The 26,979-nt window shown below is 46.6% G+C and overlaps 2 protein-coding genes across 13 annotated transcripts in view; one reads left to right on the forward strand and one right to left on the reverse strand.

Moving 5' to 3' along the window:
• Positions 1-9,189, forward strand: part of SLC8A3 (solute carrier family 8 member A3) — a 125,059-nt gene extending 115,870 nt beyond the window's left edge. For all 8 annotated transcript variants that reach the window (XM_054068451.1, XM_054068454.1, XM_054068452.1 and 5 more), the window contains 4 exons: positions 3,774-3,898; positions 4,429-4,528; positions 5,968-6,243; positions 6,563-9,189. In XM_054068451.1, coding sequence (XP_053924426.1) covers positions 3,774-3,898; positions 4,429-4,528; positions 5,968-6,243; positions 6,563-6,939 — 878 coding nt within the window. In that variant the 3' untranslated portion in view covers positions 6,940-9,189. The remainder of the gene's footprint in view (positions 1-3,773; positions 3,899-4,428; positions 4,529-5,967; positions 6,244-6,562) is intronic.
• A 6,852-nt stretch (positions 9,190-16,041) lies between these two features.
• Positions 16,042-26,979, reverse strand: part of SMOC1 (SPARC related modular calcium binding 1) — a 131,490-nt gene continuing 120,552 nt past the window's right edge. Inside the window, exons 12-13 of one of the 5 annotated variants that reach the window (XM_054068665.1) lie at positions 21,353-21,403; positions 16,042-19,410 (exon numbers count right to left, since the gene is read on the reverse strand). In XM_054068665.1, coding sequence (XP_053924640.1) covers positions 19,397-19,410; positions 21,353-21,403 — 65 coding nt within the window. In that variant the 3' untranslated portion in view covers positions 16,042-19,396. Of the gene's footprint in view, positions 19,414-21,352; positions 21,404-26,979 lie in introns of all 5 variants that reach the window. The other 4 variants (XM_054068664.1, XM_054068666.1, XM_054068668.1 and 1 more) reach the window with 4 other exon arrangements.

The raw sequence follows: 26,979 nt of genomic DNA on the forward strand, positions 1-26,979 counted from the left end.
GCAGGAATATCGGGATTGTGCTCTGCCACTGGAGTTTTGGAAGAGTGTATTCCTCCTCAGCTATTGGATCGGTACACACAGGGCTCAACTCAGTCCTCAACACCACACAGGAACAGATAGACCTAGCAGACCTGGAGCAGTTTTAGGTTAAGGTCTTGTGTTTTGCAGGGGTTGGCACTGATTCGTGCTACAGGGTGTTTAAGTGCCCTGAATGGTAGGTGTGGTCAAGTGGTAGATTCATGTAGGTGCTTTGTATTGCTCTTTGGAGATGCTTAACTCTCCCCTTAACTGCATGGTGAGTATAGACTGGGGCAAGAGACATGTCAACTGGACTCTTAAGCTTGTCTTTCCTACCACAAATAGCACTGCTCTAACTTCAGAGTACAATCAGCAGCCTGGTGTGTGGCACCTGTGGATCGCTTGCATGAGTGCATTGAGGAAGATCCAGCACAATGTTGACATGTGACTCAAACTCTGTTTGTCTCCTATATTAGGATAGAGGCTCAGTGAAAATACGATGGCAGGTTTGATGTTTTCAAATGCACCTTTGAAGTCTGCTAGATTTCTGTGATTTGCTTTTCTGTTCCACACTCACAAGTGTGGCTGCTTTTTAATGAGGCGTGAAGGAATTACCTCCTTTTTTCATTATCTGCAAGCTTCCTCTATTAACATTTCTGTGAGGTGCCTGTTTGGAGATGCTGCCTGTGCCTGTTCTTCTGCAGATGGCATTGTAGGACTTAGCCTGGAAGTGGTATTCAATCAGCTGCCCCATAGGATGTTCTTGACATGGCTCCTTCACTGCTCCAGTTCACGGTATTCACCACAGAGGAGCTACATGGTGACGGCTGGGCCTCCAATTCTCGTCTTGATGGACATGCTGTGAGCAGGCTGCAGGTCTTTGTCACTGGTCAGCTTGTTCCTTCATCATCAACTGGCTTACCTAGGCCCTGAAGGTGCCTCTGGTGGCACTTCTCCTGCTGACAAGGTGCCCTCTGAACGCAGCACAAGTCCCACAGCCCTTCAGTGCTGTGCTAAGCACCAGTACCTTCCCTTTGGTGGAGTGTCCAGTCCCGTGCTCATGCTGCAGCCAGCTCTGGTGCCGGCAGAGCTCTCTGTCAACTCCTGGACATGGACACTTCCCTTGATTTACTTTCTTGTAAGAGCTGCCTGGCAAGTGATTGCCATTCTCATCAAGTCATCAGGTGAGCTACAAGTGTCTTGCAGAGGCAACAAAGCCGCCTACCAGCAGCTGAAGGCCCTGCCACTGACCACAGACAGGAATTCCCATGCAGCCTGCCTGACAGCCTTGGTCACAGTTAGAAGAGATGAAGGCTGTCCTCTTCAGGGGAGGGTTTCAGGTCACACACTGTCTTGCCTGGCACAGGTATATAAACCAGCATGAGCAAGACACCATGTTCTGGAATAAAGCTGTGTTGGATACTGCTTCCTACAGGAAAGAGAAGGCTTTCTGCACTGCGTGTGCTTAGAGATGTGCCGGCAGCTCAGCCTTGCCTAGATAGCTAATATTTGCATGAGGCTCTCTGTCGTCTTACCATGCCAAAAGCTTTTGTCAAATCCGTTAAGTGGAGACTGAGGTTTGTTGCATTGTTTCTCCTGGAGATGTTAAGCTGAGGGAGTTCTGCCTAATATTCCTCGTTTTCAGGGCAGCTCCTCTGATTCCAGACATTTGCATTCTGTGCTGTGCAATTGCAGCCAGTGGGCGAGAGCCCAAGGGACCATGCTGCCAGCTGCGTCCCTCAGTCTTTCTGATATAGTTTACTTCTCAGCGAAGGTTGTAGTGAGCCAGACCGTCCCCAAGCCTGGGCTTTGCAGACCTGCTGGGATGGCTACTGTGCTTTTGCTCAGCTCCATACTGTCAGCATGTGCTTGGCTTGTCTGCCAAGCTGGGCCTTGCAGAGCTGAAGGTGCCTCTTCCCCTGAGGAGCTTATGGTGGAGTTCAGACAGGAGAGAGCCATGTACATAGTATGGCAACTGCCCTGTGAGCACTGTATTTTCAATGATGAATATACCTTGTCATCTTCATACACTTCCAGGTAGAGATGGAGGCAGAAACTGGACTTTCTCTGTCTTAGAAAACTCTCCATTTCAGTGAATATAAGTAACCTGAATCTTGTTCTTGATTATTGTCAGTTCATGCCCCTGAGTGTAGCGTATGGCATAACTTTTTGTCCAGGTTCACTCCTGTTTCTGCACCTCTCCAACTCAGCTGCCTCGTCCCCTCTGCACTTGTTTGGCCTTTGCCTGTAGTTGCTCCCCCATCTCCTGGCATCCTGCATTGTGGACCTTTTACCCATTCCTGAGCTCCCCTGTATTTGTAAACTTCTGGGGATTCCCAAATCCAGAGTACATTGTCTTTGAGCTAAGCAGTGATGGCTTTGATGTACATCATTGATTTCAGATGATGGATGTAGTTATTTCTGCTTCTGTGATGGGTTATAATGTCACCTGCCACAGGAGTTATTATATATTTTATAAAGTCTGCGGGTTTTGCAAGGCTTACTGTCTTTGCAATCAATCAAGGCAGGTTGGTGAAGAGAAGGCAGAGTTTATAATTAGATTTCACTGGGACTTTATAATTTCTGTGTGATTTTTGGTGTAGGGTATGAGATCTGCTGGAGCCCACATGGGATTAATCATACCTGAGGAATTACATGGGGTGTTAGTAAACTCTACAAGAAACCTTGGGTAACATCTGGCCCTCTGCTCAGCCAGAACAAGGTGCTCTATGTTTGTGATACCCACCCTGGTTCTGCAGAGCTCCAGCTCTGCACTGGCTCAGCTGGACTGTGTGATGCAGGTTGTATGCCCTGACTGTCAGACACAGGAAAGCCAGGGGAAACCCACCTTCTTTGTTGAGATGTCAAGTCTTTTCAGAGGGCCCATCTGCACATGCCTGCACTTGGATGTGTGGGTGGGAGAGAAGACCTGGGGTCAGGGCTGGGGACAGTGCTGGGGCACCCTTACTGCTGGTTGGGGTGCTCCTTCCCACCCATGCAACCAGAACCTTCCCAGGCAACTTTCTGGGGCATCAGCAAGGTGAGCCTGACACAAGGTCATCTTAGCATGCTGCACCTCCTGGGAAATCCCACAGGGCACTCATCCTGCCTCATGGTGCATCTGCTGACCTTGGGTCTTGGTTTAGTTTCCTCTAGCAGAAACTAAATATGAAAACAATAACCCCCACTTGCCTTCTGACTTCTTCCTGTTCGTTTTTCCAAATGCTAGGAACATGTACGTGTGTGCATGACTGTGTGTCTCTGAGCATTAGCTCAGTCACTGAGTGGCACAGTGTGTCAACAGTGATTTTTCCAGTAAAAGGGGAATAAATATATCCTATCTCTTGTTAATTCAAACCAGGAAACATGCCAGGGCATTAAAGCTGTCTTAAAGGACGCTTGTGCCGAGTGGCAGAATGAATTGGTACCTCAGTCTCCCCAAAGATGTAGCTGCTACAAGGATGATGGGAGGATGTGTCATCCAACAGTGCCAATGCAGGCTGAAGAAACATGTTTGTTCGTTTGTTTTAATAGATTAAACCCATATTTTGTATGTTCTTGGTGACTAACTAATATTCAGAAATCTTGGTCCTTTATTTCTATGGTCCAACACCCCACCACTGCCCCAAATATTGCTGCGTGAGCTTAGCAAGCTGTGAAGGGGCTACAGAAGCCCATGTTCAGGCCCTGCAGACAAGCCCCTGCAGTGCCCCAGGGCTGATGTCTGCAGCTTGGTGTTGACCTTGCTTTCACAGAGGTGGCTGAGAGGAAGCTGACAGTTGAAGAAGAGGAAGCCAAGAGGATTGCAGAGATGGGCAAACCAATACTTGGCGAGCATCCCAAACTAGAAGTCATCATTGAGGAGTCCTATGAGTTCAAGGTCAGTAGTTGTCCCAGGTGTCCTCCTGGAGGGGAAAGCTGTGTGGCATTGAAGAGCAGCCATGAAAAGAGAAACTGAGGAGGCTGAGGGTGGCTGCATCTGTGGGGAAGGCTGCTGGAAGATGAAAAGGCATATGAAATGCTGTAAAGTATTGGAAAAGAAGTGGCAGGGGATGTATCTGCTGGTAGACAGAGGTGAAGGGAGGAAGACAAGAAAGGCTTGCTTGGAGCAGAAGCCAGTGTGCAGTAGATGGCAGGAGCAGAGCTGTCACTGGTGAGGCAGGGGTGAGGGAAGAAAGAGCCTCCTCTGGAGTAAGGGGTGGGAAAGAAGCAGGCTCTGGTGATGTTTGAGTCAGCCTGTCCAGGGAGACGATGGGTCCAACTGCCGTCATGGCTTCATCTGACTTTTAGGAGAGTGCTTGCAGCACCTCAGCAGTTTGGGAAGGGTCAATGAGACCACAGAGCACTGCAAGATCAGCCTTGCCTGCTAGCGGCCAATTCAAATGCTGTGCATCTTTATTCCCACAACAGAGCACCGTGGACAAGCTGATTAAGAAGACAAACCTGGCTTTGGTTGTAGGGACACATTCCTGGAGGGACCAGTTCATGGAGGCCATTACCGTCAGTGCAGGTGAGGGGGACATCAGAAGACCCACACTAGCATCCCCAAAGTTCATGCAACTGGAATGAGATCTGTCTGGGCTCAACAGACAGCATCTGCCTATTCAGTGATGCTCAGCTCTTGTGTGTGATGGTCATCAGCAAAGCCAATCAAAAGAGCTCCTCTACTCCAAATATACTGGACTTTTGCAGATGCATTAGGTTGGAGCCCAGGAGATCCATCTTGTGATGTGGAGCCACCCTGGATGACAGTTTTCAAAGACTTCTGCTGGTGGTGCTCCTGCTGCTTCAGTGATCTGATAAACTGCATACAAGCAGCAAAATCCCATACTAGCCAGGCTGCTGGCTCGTGGTGTGCCCAGTGCTGTCCTGTTCAGATAGCTCGTGAAGCTGGAAGGTGTCCCATCTGCCATGGCCATTAGAGTCTGTGGGAGTAGGGTGGGTTACTCTTGACAGAGACAGGAGTTGGTGGAGGGAAAGGCCCTGACACCTTCCAACTGTTACCCAGAAAGCCTGAAAGAGCTCATTGCTTCCAGAGCCAGGCAGCCATGGAGAATTCATTTTAGGCATGCCATGGCCATGCCATAAATGACACTTCAGCACCTTTTGGAACCTTTACTTGATGGTTTGGCAGTGGCCACAAGGGCTTCTTCTGATGTGAAAGAAGAGGTGTGGGTATTCAGTTTTCTTCTTTCTAGCTATTAAGAGGAACTGCTTCCATGGAAATAGTGCTTCCATCCTAGTAACAAGCAGACATGCCTCTGTCTTTCTCCAACTCTCTCCTTTTCATGTTGTCTGCTCTGGGCTCCCTGCGTGCTTTCTCTTTTACCAATTTATTTCCATCGTCCTATATCTGCACAAAGACCAGCAGTACTTCCAGCTTTGGGTCTGATCTGGCCCACCAGGCTAAGGAGGGAATCCCTCACAGGAGCTGCAGTGCTGCTGCTGATACCCCTACACACATGAGGGATTTCTTGCTGGTGACCAGCCCATGCTGTGTTGCAGGAGGACCAAGAGGTCGCTCCAGTTTCCCAATAGCATCACTTCCTGCTGTTTTACCACACCAAAACATAACTTGCACATGTGACTTCATGTTGCCCCCAACAGTGACCTCCACAGGATGACTACATACTAGGTAACTACCTGTAGATGGAAATGGGGATGGGAATGGACCTGCTTCTCTGTGGGTACAATGCATTGCTCTGCCAGTTCCCAGCTCTGCGGACTCTGGGGTGTCCCAGAAGGCACCCCTCTTCCTAGGCTTCACCCCTGTCGTTGACCTGGTGTGCCCTGAGCCCACTGTTGTGGCAAGCACCACAGATCCTTGTCCCAGGAGAGTAGCATCCCTGGAGCCCTGGGGCAGGGGGCCAAGCACAGACTGCAGTAACTCCTGTATTCTTGACCCATACCATCATGAATACCGAACTTTTCCTTCTACGTTGTTTGCAGCGGGTGATGAGGATGAGGATGAATCCGGTGAGGAGCGCCTGCCGTCCTGCTTTGACTATGTGATGCACTTCCTGACAGTCTTCTGGAAGGTGCTGTTTGCGTGCGTGCCCCCCACTGAGTACTGCAATGGCTGGGCTTGCTTCATTGTCTCCATCCTCATCATCGGCATGCTCACAGCCGTCATCGGTGACCTTGCCTCCCACTTCGGCTGCACCATTGGACTCAAGGATTCGGTGACCGCCGTTGTCTTTGTCGCCTTCGGCACTTCAGTACCAGGTAGAGTGGCTACAGGGAAGGCGTGAGGTGGGAGGAAAGTCTTCTAGTAGCTGTCCTGCCCACAAGGGAGCAGTTCCATTATGGGGATGGGGTTCAGGCTGGGAAGGGGCTCCACAGCACCCTGTCTCTAAGCAAGGTCTGCACCCCCTTTGATGGCAGCATGAGGTCCTTGGACAAGGGAAAGTGGATGTGCACCTGTCCATGTCCCAACCAGGCCAGTACCACGCCTGAGCCTCCCTCGTCCCCTAGACATAAAGGGTTGCCCATTTCTCCTGTTGGACCCCCACTGATTTCTCCTTCCCTCCTTTTCCAACCCCAGACACATTTGCCAGCAAAGCTGCAGCCATCCAGGATGTGTACGCTGACGCCTCTATCAGCAATGTCACAGGCAGCAATGCAGTCAATGTCTTCCTGGGCATCGGGCTGGCATGGTCAGTGGCAGCGATCTACTGGGCGTCACAGGGGCAGGAGTTCCAGGTGTCGGCAGGCACTCTGGCCTTCTCCGTCACCCTCTTCACCATCTTCGCCTTCATCTGTATCAGCGTCCTCCTCTACCGTCGGCGACCCCACCTCGGCGGGGAGCTGGGTGGCCCCCGGGGGTGCAAACTGGCCACGACGTTGCTCTTCGTCAGCCTCTGGCTGCTGTACATCCTTTTTGCCACCCTGGAGGCCTATTGCTACATCAAGGGGTTTTAGGCGGTGAAGGGAAGGTGCCGCCAGGGAGAGGGACCCCCTCCCCTATTACCTCACTGGACACCAGTCCTGGAAGCATGGTTTCACCATAGGGGACAGCTGTTCGCTGAGGGCCGCCGCTGCCCTGACTGTCCAATGGCTGGGTGCCAAAAAGGGCAAAGTCATCACAGAGTGAAAAACAAACAAAACCCACCCAAAAAGATAAAAAAAAGAAAAGAAAGCAACAATGGCAAGTGTTGAAATAAAACAATAAACCCAGCCACTGACCCCATTTAATGAGATTAAGAAGTTTCAGTCATCTCCAAAGGCCACCTCTCACGTAGGGGCTTGTCTGCTTTCCTCCCAAGCACCCCTCCAATGTAAGGAGATATTTTCTTATTTGTACTGGTTAGGAATTGCAGAAGGCTGATCAGGAATTTTTTTTTTTTCTTTTTTTTTCCTTTCATTTGCTTGTTGCTTTTTAGTTTGGGGGTGGGGCACGCTGCTTGGTTATTTTATTTTTTTCTTTTTTACTACTAAACCAGAAAAAATGGTTAAAATCTACTCTAAAGCTTCAAGCTGCCGTCAGTGCTGGAATTGAACATATGTATTTTTTGAAGCCACAAAAGACTGTGACACAGTCAAAGAACTTTTTCACTATTACTCGTTTCCTCCCTTGCCGCCTTCCATCTCTTTCTTTTTTAAGAACATCACAAGACTGATATATTTTTAATACAAACACAGACACACAGATACACACACACACACTCAGTGACAAAAGGCTGGAGCATGTAGCATCTCAATCACCTGCCTGGGCTAAGAAAAAAAGGAGGGAGGGGGGACCCAAACCCCAACCCTCTAATATAATAAGTATCATGTATATTTTGACTATGACATTTCTCTTTGTATAATTAACTTTGAGCTTGTGGTATTGCAGGGAAAGAAAATTATGTTAATTTACAAGTGATAAAGAAATAAATGGCTACCTAGGAATAGCCAGCCCTTTGCAGGGAGCAAAGGGGGGGTGCCACAGAAAGCAGTACTGGCTCCTTGGCGTGGTGGTGGTGGTGGATTTGCTGCATGGTCCTCCTGCTTGGAGGCTGAAATTAATTCAGGTAAACCTGGATAGCATACCCGTATGTTCCCAGCGCCATCTGACTGCAATCTGTGGCGTGGCTCCCCTTTCACTCATTTGCTACCCCAGTTTTCACAGTGCCTGCGTCTTGCTGATGGTCTTTGGCCATTGGAAGATACGGGCTTAAATCCTGCCACCCGCATCAGGACTCCTGTAGCATCTTGAGTACCTTTTAGGAACACCAGAGAGACAAAAAGGTGTCCTTTTAATTTGAAGTGGATTTCTTTTTAAGGAAAAAAAAAAAAAAAACCAACCCACCACGAGAGTATGTCATGAATTACATCAATGGCTGCAAATTGAAATGTTGGGTTAATAAAAATAAATAAAAACCATACCTATATCTATATAAACACTGTTATCTAGAAACATATTTCTTAATTGAGAGCCCTTGGAAGTGGATGTTAAAAACTTATTATTTTTAAAGTGTTTTCAAGAAGAAGCTAATTTCGTCTATCAAGAAACAGGTGCTGTAAAGGGAAACATCTTCTTTATGAAGTTCCCTGTAATGAGCCAAACCTCAGGAGGTTGCGAGTTAGAGAGGGGTTGCAAAAACGTACAGCTCTGTCTGCTGCAGTGGTTTCTGCTGCCCCAGGAGGCAGGGAAGAGGTGGCCGCAGGTTAGGAAAAAAGCAATGGGAACAAGGTTGTCACGGACAAAAAAAAGAGATGTAACATTATAGTAGGTGACTAGATGAGAGGGATGGTGGTCTGTAATACACAGATGAAGTATTTATTTTCATACAAAATGTTTATCAGATATCTATATCTCTATATAAATGCGTATACACATAAGGCAGAGAAGAAGGAAACTTCTCAGAGGAGCAGCAGAAGTGTTGTTGGGAGCCCACTGAGGGTGAAAGCCATTGGGTTTGAAACTAGCAAGCATCTGACCTGCCTCCTTAAAGTCCCTTCATCATTCCTTTGGGAAAGGGCCTGAAAAAGACAAGCAAGAAACTCTGAGGCCGGGCTCCACTGAGCTTGTTGGTCCTTCTGGCCGCGCCAACAGCCACCAAGAGCAGCTGCTGCCACCACCGGCCACCACCACCACTGCTTGCCAGCTGGGGACCCCAGAGTACACATGTGATGCTGAAAGAAAAATTACAAGAGCTCCTCCAAATGCTTTCTGGGGGGGGGGTGGGGGTTTAAAGTGCAGCTCCCAAGGGGGGATTTGTTATCATTGCTGTTTTTAATTTGGTCTGTTGAGCTCTTATTTTACCTGTGCCAGCTCATCCACTCCTGGGTAAAGCCCAGCGTGGGGAGCTGCTGTGCTGTTCTGTTGCTTGTGCTGTATCCACCATGTGCTTTTCATCTGCTTCCTTCTTCAGCTGACCTCGGGGAGGGGGCGTGGGGGTAAGACTGGCTGCCGTGAGTACCAGCTGCATGGGGACCTTGATGCCCCCCATGCACACGGGTGATCTGCGCCAGGCCAACAACATCTGTGGAGTGTTTCTTTCTTTTATTTTTATTTTTTACTTCATTAAAAAAATGCAAGCTAAGAAAAAAGTAAGTTTGGTGCCTTTGGGGATTTTTAGGTGTTTTTTTGCTGAGGCTTTCATGTTTTATTTAGGTCTAGCTATCCGTTTGCTCTTGTATTCCCTTGGGCAGGTGCCTAGACTTGGTCACACTGGCTCTAGCCAGTTTGCTCCCCAACCCTCCAGGTCAGTACTGCTGAGAAGACCCCACTGCGCTTTCCCTGGCTGGCGGGCAGAGAGGAGATGGTGTTTATGTTGTCATTGCTCCTTCCACCTTCATTCTCCCGTCAACTTCCCGTGGCAGCCTGCAACAACAGGCACGTGCTTACCTTTCAGCATCTCTCTCCCCTCCACCCCCTCTGCTCACCAAGCCACCTTCGCTGCTGTGGTTGAAGATAAATAATATGCCTTGACATCAGGAGGGGAAAGCGGAAGTGATCAAAGGAGCTGCTTTGTCCCTGGCACCTGCCATGGCATGGGGACAGTAGTCTAAAAGGGCCACACACATGGTGCAAGCCCAGCAGTACCTCTGGCTGCCTTCCTGCTCTGCTGCCATGGAGAGAAACTGACAGCACCCCACAGGTTTTGCCGTCCAGGTGATGCTGCACCACATAGATGCCAGTCAAAAATCAGCCTTTGGGTAAAACTCAGTTTTGCAAAGAGGCATCACTTGCCCATCCCTCTCAATCTGGCCAGGAATCATGCCCTGGTATCATGCTACCTCCTCGCCCAGCATCACCACTGACTGCATTTTCCACTGCTGGTGCAGCCCATAACCCTGGTGGAAGGACCCCCAAGCAGGGCATCTGCAATGTAGGAAAGGTGAGTTTGGTGAAGTGCTGCACATCACTCCCGAGGGGCTCAGCAAAGCCCACTGGCCCAGCCACTAAAAGGCCGCCGCCCCACTGGGCTGAGTGACAGGAGCATGCAGGCATCAGGAATAGGCTGCTGTATGGTACAGTGAGAATGAAGTGTTTGTTAGAACCACTGAGCAATTACTGTGGTGTTGGTGCAAGCAAAGCTTTTCTGGACAAGCACAAATTAAACACAAAAATATTCTGTGATGCACATTTCCTCTGATTCCATGGCTGGGGCTGCTGGACTGATTCGTAAGCCACTTGTCCCTTGTACGGGAGGACCACACCACCACCCTCCATCTCAAAGCAGCAACATGACCTCACTTCAGCAGGATCTGCAAGGAGAAGCCCCCATCAGCATGCAATTGATGCCACCTCAGGTTTCAATTACCCTGGCCCACTGCTGCGGTGCCAGGAGAAGACATGCCTGCCTGCACGTCTCCATCAATATAAGCACTTTGCTTTGAGAAAGCATTTTGGAGGACACACAGTACTGTTACACCTGTTAAGGTAAAAGGTTGGTAACAAGACTTTTGAGGAACGACCATCATTTAGTTCTTGATAGCACAGTAGGACAGATACAGATTGTAACAAGAGGGTATCCAGGAGATCAGGTCACACTTGAACATGTCATCATTCAAAGCCAGGAATTTTCAACCCATCCTCAGCTGCACTTTGGTGCTAGCTGATGGCAGGTCATTCCTCATATCATTCACCTGAAATTGCTTTGAAAAAAAAAAAAAAAACAACCAAAAAAACCCCAAAAAACAGACAAAAGCTTATTTTATATTAATTCTGCCAGGGAGTGTTTGCAGCCCTGACCTTAGTGTAGGAGCCAGCCTGCAGGAACAGGAGCGGCAGTTGCCGAGCCCTGACCAGCCCTGGCCACAGGCTGAAAAGTACTTGTCACCAAGAATAACGTTTGGAGTATTACATGGAAAAAAAAATGCTTTAATAACTATTGTCGTCTGTGTGACTGTGCCAGTAGCAGCCAGCTTGTTAATAATGGAACTATATGTGCCAGTGCCACGTGGCACCCAGCAGAGAAGACAGGGCTCCCAGCTTGCCTCTACAAGAGGAAACAATTAAGAACCTCCCAATATTTAAATAAGCTATTTAAGATATATAAATTAACACCATGAGTAGATTCACCTGCCCAGAAACATACACAGCTGCCTTCCCTTCACCCATGGGGATCTGTGCTTTGCCTGGCAGCATGCGGTGGTGGAAGGAGACCGGCACCCCAGGCCCACATGGCATCCCAGCAGGGAGTCAGGGAGTCGCTCACTTTTGCCCCTGCCGCCAGCAGCAGAAATCCTTGGTCTCTCTGCACGACAAACTGGGAAACCCAGCCCTTCCCCCATGCTTGGCCTCAAGTGGTAATCTCTGGTTAGACATGGAACCTGCAGGCACGATGTGAAATCAATCAACTCATCAGATGTTCCTATTACACCTAAATGTGAGCACTCACCAACATCCCAGGTAGTATCACTGTTATTGCCAGATATGTGGCAAGTTCAGTGGGAGCTGTGGCTCAAGGAAAAATTGTGACCTACCTGGTACTCACTGTTGGGCGTGCACTCAGAAACTGGCCTGCTTTGAAGAATGGCATAAAAAATAACATAGGTCTAGGAAGCACTTTGAAACTGGTAAGAAATGTAGATGAATTAAAGAAATAAACCATCCAAGCAAAACTAGATGGTGTAAAAAGTGAAGTTATAAATTCCGTCCCAGGAAGATGTCTCTGTTGTCTCAGAAAATAAGCTTGCATTACAGAAACCGTGGTCTCATTTTGTGAGGATTATTCGCCTACAACTTGGGTGCATGGAAAAGACATAAGAAAAATAAACCTCAACAGAAAATCTTCAACAGTGCTCTCAGAAGGTCCCCTGGGCACCTCCTTTGCACTAAGGCATAGTGTGCAGGGCACGTGTATACCAACACCATGGCTGTCCAATAAGCTCTTAAAAAAGCTACCAGTAGAGACCCATTGCCTCCTCTTCTTCAGTAGCATCTTAGGTATAAAAATAACAGCAAACCCGAATGTGCGCTCTTTCTGGCTCTGCTGTTTTTTTCCTTCTTGTTTTATTCACAAAGGCATGGAAAACACCCGATTACTCTCCTTGCCGTAAGAGCATTCTGTATGTGGTAAAGCCCTTTCAAGTTCTCCACTTTCTCCTCTTCTACCTTCTCAGCAGTTGTTTCTGCTGGATTGCTGCCTGCTGGGTCTTACTTTGTGTTTGCACATTCATGCCGGCTGTTTCACTGCAGGTCATCACATGCTCCTCTGCTGAAAGCAGTCAACAGTCATCCTGTTGACTTGGACTCTTTTGCAATTTATCAAACATTCTAGTCCTACCTTTCATTGGTACTCACTGCTCCTCTCAGCTGGATGTCACCAGGAGATTGTATAGTAAAGCAGTTTCCTAAAGATGCTGATGGAAAGCCTCAGTAGACCTGGACCCTGGACAGCCACTGGAAAGACTTCCCCAGAAAGCTCTCTGACTTTGACACTGAATTCAATGTATTGTGAGTCTAAATAGGTGCTGTTTCCTCAGCTCACTTACGAGAATGTCTTCTGGGAGAGTGCCAGAAGCCTTACCAAAGTCAAGACATATCACATCTAGTGCTGACCCCCTAGCCATGAGGCCAGTTATCCTGTCAAAGAATGGAATCAAATTAGTTTGATGCGATTTGTCCTCAATAAAACAGCAACAAACCCATTCCAGCCACTTTTTTTTTTTTTTTTTTTTTTACAAATTTATAGATCTATCTAGGGGAATAGAGAATAACTGGAGAGTAGGTTGCTCTTGTAAGATTTCAGACAGATATTAGGATATATATGCTGAGGGGCATGGTTTAGGTATTGATAGGAATGGTTGGACTCGATGATCCAGTGGGTCCTTTCCAGCCAAGTGATTGTATGATTGTATTATTCTATGATTCTATGATTCTACGATTCTATATTAGGTCTACAATTCCTTAGAAGTACTCTATATTAACTAATTTCGCAAAGGTCTGGCATTCAACTACATTTCAAGTAAAAAAAGCTTGCAGCTAACATCTGAATGCTTGAAACAATCAGCTCAAGAGATGTAAAAATTCACATTTGCATAAGGCTGCAGATGAACAGATCCAACTTCAGCCACCTTCACATAGATTTGCCTGTTATAATCTGCCAGCTCATAGCAGGAACATCCAAGTCACTTCAGAAATAGTTCCATCTCTTCAGCCAAATGCTGTGTCAACTCTTTTCTGATATGTTGAAGTCAGCAGGGATTACTTGAGTGGTCCCAGCCAAAATCATGACAGAGGGAGATAGCAATGTTACTTTGTACTGTGTAAAGCCAGAGCTGTTCTGTTAATGGACATTCAAAATCTGCAGTTTTTATCACTTGAAGCACAGCACTGAGACACTACAGAAGAACTCATTTCACCAAACTGAGGAAGAAGGTCACACACAGTTCTGAGTCCTACGTTCCTACCAAAAAAGCAATGAATAAGGATCTGTTTTCTAGTGGGATTGAATTTGCTTCTTTTAGTAAGGTGCGCTGAACTCACCTGCACTCCAGACTCCCAGATCTTGCACTGAGGAGTTAGTCTGAGCTCCAAACTAGGGCCACCTAGTTGTGAATTGCATGCAGGAGAGCTGAGCCTGACATTCCTGCTGGCACAAGAGAGGAGGCAACCTCAAGCTCCAGGAGCCACAAACTTCTGCTGCTGTCCCTCATCACTCAACATGCACCCCTCTGTCTGCAGCACATGTAGGTCTAGCTTAGGCAGGGCGCAGAGAGCCACCCACCACCATTGCCTTGTCCTCAAGGGGATGCCGACTGGCTAAGCAGTGAGGCTATGACCTCCCTTCCTGGGCTGAAAGCCAGAAGACCCTCAGCCCAGTCCCAATGCGCCGAAAGAACGTAAGGTAGAATATATCTTTATTCATGCTTTTGTGGGAGGTGGAGATACAGGTTCGTGCTGCAACACGTAGCACAGAGCTTGTGTTGTTTTCTGAAAGCAAGCTAGACACCTCCTGGTGTGCCCAGGCAAGGCACTTCTGAAAAACAAAACCAGCCATTGAAATCAGTAAGCAGACCCTTGGATACAGAACGGCAGAAAGCATCATTGCTTCCGAAAGAAGGCAGCATCAGCGTTTCTGGCAAACACTGCATAGAATATACTTGCTGTTGTACTTCTAGTTCCCGAGGCGGTGGCTTTTTTAACTCACTTTGTTTTCAAGGTGTTTTCCAAACTAAGGAGCTCCACTTCTTCAGATCCTGCTGTCCAATTTAATATCAGCTTTTGGAGGGTTGCCAAGTTATTTTGCTTGAAATGGCTTGCAAGGCTGGCTGCTGAGGAGTCACAAGGTCAGCATTCTGCATGTGGATTTTGTTAGTTATGTCAAAGATAAGGGGGAAAGAGGCAGGGGAGGAGGAAAAGTCTTCTGGCAACATCACTGTTGGAAGCAAAGACAGAAACAAGCTCTTTGTAGTTCTGTTGACTTGCTTACAGAATGACTGCACCACCAGGAAAGGGTAAAGAAAGACCCCTCACAGTCCCTCATGTTGACCCCAGAAACAGGAAGCATAGCCAAAGAAGTGCTTTTTATTTTTAATATTTTCTCCTGTTTTCATTTAAGTCTTGCAGAACTCCAAACATAACAATTATTGCACCTCCCTTAGCCCCCAAACATGTTACCTTGGTAATAAAAGGAAATTAGCTTGGTTTGCCATTTTATTCTTGACAAATCCACACTGTCTGCCACTCATCCCTACATTTTCTCCTTTCATCGTTGAATTTGCATCTAAAACTAGCAGTCTTCACAGAGCCCCTCTCTTCCATCTACAAATAAGTCAGGCTGTGACTAATATACGAGCAGAAAAACTTCCCTTTGGGACTGCAAGTGTCTCCCTTTGATGTGCAACAAATGAGTTGGCTCCTTATTATTTGCAAGAGATTTACATGTGATCAAGTGAAATGACATAATGATGAAGAAACTGGTCACATATCCTGATGGGAATGGTGTGTGGCCTCATCTTTCATAGACCTGGTGCTGCAGTCTCTGATCAACAGCACCCCCTGTAGCCTAGGAAACAGCGTATTTTACAGTAGTGGCCGCTTCCCAGCATAGCTTGCTACTTGTCACCTCTGAGGATTAAAAGGTTTTGGACAACACCTAGAAGGCAGTATTTCAGGCTCTTGTGTAGTCAAGTCTGACTTGCAAAAGTAAAGTATGAAGGTTCCCAAGGTAAGCAGGGATGAGAAGACATGAGGTGTAATGCCTGTCTTCTATCCCTAGTTTAGGGAGACTGTGGTATGAGATCCCACTTGGCTGCAGGTCTCATCTTCTCATCTTCAACTACTCTCCTGCTGAAGCTTCACAGCCTTTTGAAGCAGCCTTGGCAGATTCAGGCAGCTACCATCAAACCACAGAGAATGACTCTGGGCCATGATTCAATTCAACCTGGGGGATTATAGGCAGGTACAGAGAAACATTCAAATACCTCAGATCCCAACCAAAGCCTGACACTTGACTCTGGGAGCACGGAAGTCCCCTTCCTTCTCCATTAGTTCTACGCAGGTAACAGAACATTACGTGGAAGAGAGTAGTTCTGGAAATCAAGATGCAACAAGAAACCACCACAAGACACTGGAGCAAAAGTTATCTATTTTATTACAAAACCAAAATCAAACAGATGCCTTTCAGCCTAACAAACAACGCCATAGGCAGAAGTGCGCTGGGCAAGGTAAGTTCAGTAGAAACTCAGGCCACAGAAAGCTGTGCCTTCACACGGATGAATCCCACCATAATGCAGTTCCCTCCAACACACTACATCCATGCACAAAAGGAAAGATTTTTGCTTCTGGGAGGTAGCGCAGATGACTTGTACTGTGGAGCCCTGGTTCTCTTCTCTGTCCCATCTGTTTTCAGACATCATTCAAGCAGACCTGGAGAGGCCTATGAGGACTTGAGAGATGAGGAGAGATGCGCCCAGGGTCTGCTTCCAAGCACAATGCTAACAGTCTTCACGCCCCAGCTTCAGCAGGATGCTACTGATGCAAGGCAGAGAGAACATGCTTACCACTGCCAAATGATGACACATTTGGCCCAGCAGTCAGGTGGACTGGCCATTTATCTAGCAATAAAAGCGATAAGGGAAGAGGGGAGTTGAGGCACTGCTGTCTTCAGATGTTTGGACAACTCAGGATGGGCTTTACAAATCAGGACCAATACTGTCTGCATGATCTTCTAACATAGAGGTCCAGAACCAGTAACCCAAACTCTACCCAGACATTATGCAATCATGCTGGTTGGGTCTTACATACCAGAACACAAGAGTTGCCCGTGAAAACCCAGCACGTCCCAATGAGGGGACTTGGAATTGTCTCATGAACATAAAAGGGAAAGCAACATGATGCCTGGACTGCAATCTATCCATAAAGTCAGCTCTAGCATAGCAATATGAATACCCACCAATACCAAAGATAACATCAACTGCCATCCCTTGTTTGGCTTCCTTGAAGAACTGACCCAAGTTTTAATTGCAAACTACATGTAAATGCAGGTCTTTTACAGAGGAAAGGACACAAGGATGAGAAAAAGGAGGTCTGCAGAAGGATTTGTGTGATAGGCAGGAGCGCCGGCTGCCTGGTTTACTGACATTTCCAGAAGGAAAGGATGCAGTGACTTTTAGCAGCTCTGAATTCCCCCTGCAATCTTGCCTATTCCCAGGGGCTAGCTGACAGAACTCCTATAGGCATCCAAGTGGCTGCTTTTGCTGGATGCATCTATACATTAACAAAACAAAATACCACAAGCAGTCAGAGCTTTTAATTACTAGAACTAGCATATTAAAAAAAAAAAAAAAGAGGTTTTTTTTTATATATATACAGTTGGATTCATTCTTTACTCCTACAATAGCATTAATGAGTGACAGGGACATTTGTAACTATACACTAAACCAAAACATACCAACACACAAAAGGTGTGCCCCAGGCATTTAAAAAGAGCAATCAAGAAAGTGGGAGCTTGCAGGCCAAAAAAGCACATACATTGTATGTGAGAAGCCATGAAGATCCAGCAGCAAGGTCTGCTCTTGCTAGAGACAACTTCTTTATATTATGGTGGTGTGATGTGTATCAGAGATTACCGGAGGTGTTTTCAACCATGCCAAATTAATTAAACTCCAATCTATTTCCCAGAGGAAGAGTTATTACTACTTATAAACAGTTATTTACAGAAAGATTTTTTTTTTAAGCTTTCCATTTTGTCAACAAGGCACTAATTTACTGTATGAGGACACTGCTGCTGTGATGTGTTTATCTCATGTTATCGTCATGATGACATGCCACGCAGTGAAGAGGCTGTGTTGCAACACCCTTTACCAAAGCAACAAAGCCTAAAGGGACAAGCCGAGTCTCTATAGTAACACAATGCTGTAACAAGCAGTTGTTGGTATGATCTCGTACTAGCGTGGCATGCCATCATGGCTTAACTACAGGTTCTTCATCCAGAGATGGGAGGCACTAGGATCACCAGGTCTGAAGTGGAAGGCTGCTTAGACCATCTCCTACTGCCAGTGGTTGGAAATGCACAAAGCAAACCAGTGTGTGCCCCATCACACTGCCCAAACCTAGGATTCCCTGCCCTAGTGCTGACTTTACAACTGCATCTGAGATTAAGAAACAGCTCTGAAAAAAACTACTGGTAGTTGAAACAGCCCGTGCAGCCTCCAAGGGACCAGGCTCCTCAATCCAAGCCTTCACTGTTACTGCAACGTGACACTGGAGTGTGATAACACAGGAGGTACTGATAACAGTGGACCTGGTGAAGAGGATAGTCTGATCTAGGCAGACACACCATGGTGCAAGAGAGAAGCTTGGCATTCATGACCACCAAAGACAAGAACAGTCATTGCAGACAGTCCTTTACCAGTGAGAATGGCCCAAGCTGTAGTGTTGAAATACAAGTAAATCAGACTCTTTGGGAACAGCAGCATGACCATGTCTTTCTGCACTGACAAATGCGCTCTTTGCTCTTCAGCAAAGCAACAGGCAGGCTGATGCTGCTTTTAGCAGGCTTCTCAAAATTTTTATTGCTGTACAACACACAGATAGACACTTTCTCAGAGAGGAAGATGCAAGACTTCACTCTGCTGACGCTACTAGGCCTATGGCTCCCACATTCTTCCTACAGCATTAGATCCGATGCGTAGCACATCTTTGCTAACCATGTCTTCTGAGCCTGAACGGTAATGCATTTGCAATTCATTTCTGTCCAGCTTGCAACAAGCACAGAAACTACTTTTGTATGTCCTTAATACAACCCTCCTCTATCCCTACTTTAAGCAGCTTTGCAGTGCACCAATTCTTAGGTGAAATCCGTGCTCTCTCAAAAGACCAATTGCCTGTGAGCTGTACAAGGCTTTACAGTAAGAAAACGAGGGGTTTAGCTGCTCCCAAGATGCAATTGGCACTCTGTGCACATCTGCAAGCACAAGTCATGCTGCTATATTTGCTCCTTTTTGCATGGAGGTGTTAAGTTTTGCAACTGGATGATGATTTGGTGGCAGAAATGAATGCATTACTCTAATCCATTAAATGCAAAGTGTCCCTCTAACCCTAACAGCCTTCAAAAGCAAAGGGAGGAACAGAACAGTGACTCCAACCCCTGTACAAGACAACTGTACAATTTACATATATATTTATATACAGTAAATAAAATTTCTCTTTGAGTCCCAGCGAACTCAATTTTATGTCATCAGTAGCTGTTCCAATTTCAAAAAGTCATGATCCTGCTTCCTCCCACTCTCCAAAGTATTAGTATTGGCATTAAAAAGCAATTAAAAACAAACCCAAACCAATTATTAAAAAGTGCAAACATTCTGGGTGCCACTTCAGCTACGTCGGATGTTGCTGATGCTGCCTGCTTGCTCACAAGCAGCAAGGTGTCTGTCCATCTGTCGCTGAATTTTTCTTCCCTTTGGGTCGGCTCCTTCCTTCCCTTCCTGTCTTCCGTTGCTACACCAGGCGACCTACTAAAAAGTCAAAGGGCAAAGAGGAAAAAACACAAAACAGAAGCAAGGAAAGTGAGGAAAAAAAGGCAAACTAAAACCAAAAGAGCACCTGACAGATAAAGATACAGTACAGCCTCTACTGCAGCCGCGGCCCCATAAGGCTGAGATCCCAGAGTAAACTGTGAGGCTGAAAACAACCAGGGACTAATGAGACAGCCTTGCTGAAAAGTGTTGAATGAGTCACACAGAGCCCTAGGGACTGACGTATTTTTAAACATAAACCACCACTTTCCTCTCCCTCCCCTTCCTTGGAAATGGGCATGCAGTCTGGGCAAACAACTGGTCCGACACGTCTCCCTTTGCTCTTCCGCCTGCCGTGGCTGATGGAGAAGCTGCTGCTGCCAGGCTGCCCTGCCACAATCTCCCCTGTGAGCTGCAGCCAGCTGCCTCCTCCCCTAGCAGGCAAGCAGGCCTTGAAGGAGGCAGAAATGCAGAGAGAGGCCAAGCCACCTCTCCGCACCTCCGCAACAGCAAAACGCAGTGATCTCCCAGCTCAACAGTTCTTAGAGACCTGCTTGCACCAGAAGCTCTGAAGCTTACCAAGCTACTGAACCTGCCGTAGGTATACAGCACACTTAGAGCCAGTGGTCCCAGGACCCTCCTAAGCTATTAGTGTCCCTGTGGATGGTGCAAGGGTGCTGTCTGGCATCTCAGATATGCATATCCTCACACCTACCTCTTCAGGAAGCTCTTGTTAAGCCCCCCAAAGGTTCTTAAAGAATCTAAACTCTTACGGAATCAGAGTGACAGCTTTGCGGATTACTTACAGGTGAAAACACAGTAAAGAAAAGGTAGAAGAATGATTTTCAGAAAAGAGAAAGATTACCAGACGTACTTTACTGCGGTCGGTGTTAATCGACATGCCCTGTCACAGGGGGTGAATATTGTAAAATGCAAAATTATTCTGGACAGTCATTTGAAATTGACTGCACAGCTCTGCAAACGGCACTCTCAGAGCTCAATGACCAGCTCATGAAAAGAGCAGATTGATTTCAGTGTTTACACATGCAATGCAGTGTGTGAGCAGGGATGACCTGTTCTACACTGAGCTCTCTGAGTGACTGGGATAGAGGTTGAAACTGCAGTACATAATTCTTGGAATGCCTCGGCTCAGCTTTTAGCAGCACACAAAAATCAAATAGATGATCAAAACTGAGGACGTGCCAGGAAACATCACTACCTCAATGTATAAGGCTTAGCTGATCTTTATCTTCAGTCCTCTGTTCAGCCCATCTTAAAAGGACAACACAGTAATATAAGATAAGGTACCCAGAAAGGTAAGGAGGATAGCAAGAGATAAAGGAAGACTTCTGCCATTAAGGAAATGCATAGCTCAAGTCTTTCAACATGGAAAGAAGTCTAAGAAGATGTGTGTTGGAGGGCTATGGAACAACAAGTGGTGGGGAAAGACAGTTAGGGGAGCACTGCTCAATATTTTTCCACAATCCAAAATTAAAAGCACCCAAAAAAGTAGAAGTTCTTCTTCGTGTCTGATGAAAGGGTGTGATTTGCTGCCACAAAACACAGAGGAGAGCAGACATTCACTGGGACAGAGAAGAATCTTCGCAGAAAGTTGTCCATGGAGTAATGCAACGTCAACACAGCAAAACACCTAAATCATTACTTGCTAGAAGCAGGGAGAATAGGGTAGGTGAGCATTCACCCCACAGCTGCAGCATCCTATTTTAATTCCTTAGCAATGTACTGTCTGTCCCTGCTGAAGACACCGTGCTGGACTTTGATGATGCATCGCAGCTGCACATTGTTATATTCACACCTCTTATGAACAACTTTGGCTTCAAGCTGTTTCTGTATTGCTATTCGTGAACACAGGAGAGCAGAGAAGAAAAAGTTTTGGGACATAAGGTTATCATGGGGGAAAAAGAGACAGGATACTCACTGAAAGGATTCAGGCCTTGTCTCTTTCCATTGGGGAAACTGGTCAGGCTACCTGTAAAATCCAAGAACTGTGTTAAAGGCAATAAATGATGTGGCATGAAAAACGAGCCTCCCCACTGCCTGCTGCCAGAGGGCAGGTTCAAAGGAGCTCCTCTGAGCATGCACACAGCAAGTCCTGCCAGTGCTTCTGAGGCTTCACATGCAAGAGTCAGACTGATGTACTTCAGATGAGATGTTAAATACCTGGTGTTGTATTATCTGAACGTCATGAAATCCAGCTGTTTGGTGTGGGCAAGAGGCAACAATTAGATGGCTAAACTAAACTGCAGAAGGAGGAAGAAGAAAGAAAGGATGCAAGTAGTGCCGTGACATTTCCCAAAACAGTTTTTGCCAACAGCAAGCAATATAACATGTAGACAGGGGGCAGGCAGAAAAGAGAAGGTGTAAGCAACATAGATAGCCCAAGTTACAAAATCTTTAGCTTGGACCAAACAATCACACAGGTGCCTAAAATCAACAACCTGAACTCATACCTGGCAGAAGGGCATGAACAGACTGCAGAGCTGTGACTCTGCCATGAGACACAGGCTCACGCACCCTACACCAGATGGAGCTCAGGGCAAGGGCTCTCACCTCAACAGTAAACCTGTTCCTACCATGTGCTGGATACAGACAGCTCAGGGATTACAGGAACTCTCAAAAGCATGTTACATTTCCTGCTGCTCAGTCTGCTTTAGGTGTGGGATTTAGCTGGAAACAGGAAATTCTGTCCCTAGCCAGAAGCAGTAAGCCCGTTACCACCCTCCACTATGGCCAAGCCTAAAAACTTATCTTTGATTTGTGCATGCATCTGACCTGACTGCACAGCTTGTTTTCCACAGTAAGTATTTTGCACACCCACAACTAAAGACAACTTAGCTCTGTGCAAGAACAAGATGAGCAGAAGCTCAGACAGCAGGAGTGAGACTGGGGAAGCCCCAAGGGATGGAGAACTGGACTGCGGGACAGAAGTGGAACCACTGGGAAGGAAAAGAAAGGGTTGAAGAAAGGTGGCAGTGGCCGAGTCTGAAATTGATTGCAAAGCACAACCTGTTGACTTTAGAGATCATTAATAAGAGAAACTGTATAAACACAGTAAGTTACTCCAAGGCCCCATAACAGCAACTTCATATTGGCCATCTGCCCTGAAGAGATCAGAGGAACCATTGTTGTTCACTTATTTCTGTGCCTATGTATAAAAAACAGAGCTCCATTGCCAAGAGGTAGATTCCTTCAGAGCTAATTTGGACTCTCTCAGGGGTCTGACAATAAAAAACTCAGGGCCTTTACGAGCCACTGCACACAGCCCAGCACCAGCCAGCTGCCTGGGTTAAGGGAGAAGGTATCCGAAAAAACCCACCTTTTAAACTCAATGCAACTAAGGTCACTGTGCATTGTTGTGAATGAGGCCTATTTGCCTTTGGAAAGGGGCAGAGTTCCAGGTAAGTTGATACAAAAGGCAGGGATGCTCCAGGCTGAGCAGAGCACAACATCCCAGCAGCTTGGTAGGGCTCTGCTTTCTGTCAGTCTGGCCTCGTACATCCATGCTGGGAAACTACCCTGAAGTTCATCGCTTGTCACTCCAAAGGCAGAAAGAATTATCTTCAGCTGGCTGCCTTCAATATAAACACAGGGCCATACATGGATACCTACAGAAGACAGAACCGCTCCAGAACAACACTTCACCATGCGTAATGTTGAAATGAAAGAGAGAAAGGACTATGGTAGATAGTGACAGCGATGTACTAACATATACCTCGGAAGCCTTTGGGTATTACTGGGTAACATCCAAAGTTTCAAAATGAAACTTCGTGAATGATAGGATGTTACCCTGTAATACCCAAAGGTATACATTGCAGAGTATTTGCTCAGCCTCACAACTACACTGTTTTGAGTATCAATTCTAGCCATGCTAGATTAGGACAGGTGTCTTTCAAAAGGAAAAGCCTCAAGAAAATCTTGGCAGCTTATTATCAGTAGAAATTATTCCTCAGGCTTACTGAGTAAAGCTCTTGCCTTTGATGGTTGGGACACAGTACGTGCTACGACAAGTGCTATCTTTTGTCCTCAACAGAACACTGATGTCCTAATTCATACTGTTAGTACGTCAGTAACTTTCCTCACGATTCAAGGTGACAAACTACAGCATCTAAATTGAGCTCCAAAGGGGGATGTCTGAACAAGACAGACAAACACAAGCCCTGAACCAGTGGAGCTTGTTTACATTCCGATCAAATTGTAATTGGATGTACTCTTAATTTCCTTCTATTAATTGTCATTACCTGGTTAGTTTTCTCATAGCCTCTCAGACTGCTGACAGCTTTCTACTATCATTTGTCCAGAGGCAGTGATATATAGAGCATCCTCATTCCCAGAAGCCTCCCAAGCACACAGAGAATCAGTCACTTCTGCAGATACCAGTAAGGGTCCCAAACATCACTGAATTAAGTCTGCAGTTTAGATTGTCCATTCACTGGCAACCTCTCTTTCCACACCTCTTAAACGGATGGACCCCAAGACAAGGAGTGGGGGAACAAAGTCCCTCCCACTGTAAGAGAAGATCAGGTCTTGACCACCTGAGGAACCTGAACATACATAACTCCATGGGACCTGACAAGATGCATACCAAATCCTACAGGAATTGGCTGACGCGGTTGCCAAGCCACTGTTAATTATGTTTGAAAAGTCATGGCAGTCAGGTGAAGGCCCTGGTGATCGGAAAAGGGTAACACTGCACTCATTTTTAAAAAGGGTAGAAAGGAGCTCCCTAGAAACTTTGGACTAGAAACTACCAACCGGTCAGCCTCACCTCCGTGCCTGGGAAGATCATTGAACAGATCCTCCTATAAGCTATGCTAAAGCACATGGAGGACAGGGAGGTGATTCAAGACAGCCAGCACGGCTTCACCAACAGCAAGTCCTGCCTGAGCAATCTAGTGGTCTTCTATGATGGAGTTACTACAGCAGTGGACAGGGGAAGAACTACTGATGTCATCCATCTAGACTTCTCTAAGGTCTCTGACATGGTCCCCCACGACATCCTTCTCTCTGAACTGGAGAGATATGGATTCCATAGGTGGACTGCTCGGTGCATGAGGAATTTGTTGGATAGTCACATCCAGAGAGTAGTGGTCAATGGCTCAACATCCAGACGGAGATCAATGATAAGTGGTGTCCCTCAGGGGTCCATATTGGGACTGGTACTGTTTATCTTCATTAATGACAGTGAGATTGAGTACACCCTCAGCAAGTTTGCAGATGACACCAAGCTGGTGGTTGACATGCCTGAGGGATGAGATGACATCCAGAAGAACCTGGGCAAGCTTCAAAGGTGGGCTCAGGTGAACCTCACAAGGTTCAACAGGCCAAGTGCAAGGTCATGCACGTGAGTCAGGGCAACTCCGCTATCAATACAGGCTGTGGGATGAAGGGATTGACAGCATCCCTACGGAGAAGGACTTGGGGATATCGGTGGATGAAAAGCTGGACATGAGCCAGAAATGTGCGCTGACAGCCCAGAAGGATAACCATACCCTGGGCTGCATCAAAAGAAGCATGGCCAGCAGGTCAAGGAAGGTGATTCTGCCTCTGTATGTCACTCTAGTGAGACCTTATCTGGGGTACTGCATCAGACTCTGAAGCCCTCAGCACAGGAAATGCACGGACCTGTTGGAATGGGCCCAGAGGAGGGCCCCAAAAATTATCAGAGGGATGAAACATCGCTTCTGTGAGGACAGGCCAAGAGAACTGGGATAGTTCAGCCTGGAGAAGAGAAGGGTCCAGGGAGACTTACAGCAGCCTTTCAGTATTTAAAGGGGGCTTATAAAAAAGAAGAGGACATACTTTTTAACAGGGCCTGTGATAGGACAAGGGGTAATAGCTTTAAACTAAAAGAAGGGAGATTCAGACTATATACAAGGAAGAAATGTTTTACAGTGAGGGTGGTGAAACACTGGAACAGGTTGCCCAGGAAAGTGGCAGATGCCCCACTCCTGAAAACATTCAGGGTCAGGTTGGATGGGGCTCTGAGCAACATGACCTACTTGAAGATGTCCCTGCTCACTGTAGGGGGATTGGACTAGATGCCCTTTTAAAGGACCCTTCAAACCCAAACACTTTATGATTCTATAATTATTTTTCCTTCTTTCTGTAGTATTTGCTCAGCTCAAGTAGAAAGTGATGTGCTGTTTAACTACACCACCTGTCTCTCCCCACCTTCATTTTTAATTAAGACATTTTGATCCTGTTTCTGCATTGCACTCTTTGTAGCTGGCTGTTGGCACAGTGTCCGGGTTCCACCCCAGAAGTCCTTGCGTCCTGTGAAGAACGCCCAACACCTACCATCTGACAAGCTCTTGGATGGCAGTGCAATCACGGGATCTAAACTGGCAGAAGGAAACTTCCCGTCAGCTGGCAGAGGGACATTTCACCACTTAATCCCTTAGATCCTCTTTGGGCATGCACAAAATGCTGACTTTGTCTTCTGAATTTGGAAGAATATAGAGGTAAAACTCAATTCCAACATTTTACAGCAAGCACAACCAGTATAAAGCCTTACTTAGATCTCCAATCCTCCTCTCCAGGATCACTGAACTCCGATTAATCTTGGGGCCAGTAACTTCCCAGCAAAGCTTTACAGTGTGCGTCTATCTCATCTCAAGGACCCTGCCTTTTGAGTAACGCATAGAGATAAATTCGTTTTTTGATCACAGATGGTTCCCCTCTTTAACTCAGGCTTCGCATACTGCACTGATGAATGCTAACTTTTAATGGGCTGTGAATTGATCTGTTTTCCTTCCACGATTCCTTTAACAGACAAATCCTAGATCAAATAATGGCAAAGACTGTTCTGGCACACTGAGCTACAAGTCCTCACCACCTGTTATGTCCCAGTGTAAGAAACCATTTGCAGGCTTCTGCGAGCCCTCAAAGGCTGGCTCTTCGTGGCTACTCCATTCTGAGATCCAGGATGGCATTTTTCAATCCGAGTTACCCCTGACAGAAACACATCTGGTTTAAGCAGAGGGGCAAGAGCTGTGCAAAAAGGCCAGACACAGCAGATTTCCCAGCAACTTTCTGGGTCATTGTAACGATTGAAAAGCAGAAGGGATGCTGACAGACTGGACAGTTTTCCTCACTGAAGAGCCACTAGCTGGCAGCATCACACATTAGGTTACCACAGGCATCAATAGTCTACTGAGGAGGGGGAAACAGAACTATGTATCTCAAAGATTTCATCCTAAGCTGGGAAGAGATCAGATTCAGGTTTGTTCTTATGGATATCCCAGCTGAATCCCCCCACATAAATCTTACTTAAGACTATCTAGTGCCCAAGAAGTGTATAACAGTACTTATTAATCTACGCCCTGTACTTCCTTCTAGCAACATTATTTCCATGTTTGGATGGAATTGGCTGAAAAAAAAAACCCACAAAACCAAAAATACCTCACCAACCTAAAAGCAAAATACTGACAAAATTGCAGAAGCCTTAACATTTCTTTTTCTCAGCATCCCAAATCTTGCAAAGTTTGCATTAAGTTTTTTTACAAGTGTTCCGTTTGCCTAACAGGAAGCACACTCACCTGGAAT

The sequence above is a fragment of the Cuculus canorus genome, chromosome 5 (assembly GCF_017976375.1).
Source record: "Cuculus canorus isolate bCucCan1 chromosome 5, bCucCan1.pri, whole genome shotgun sequence".
Classification (NCBI taxonomy): domain Eukaryota; kingdom Metazoa; phylum Chordata; class Aves; order Cuculiformes; family Cuculidae; genus Cuculus; species Cuculus canorus.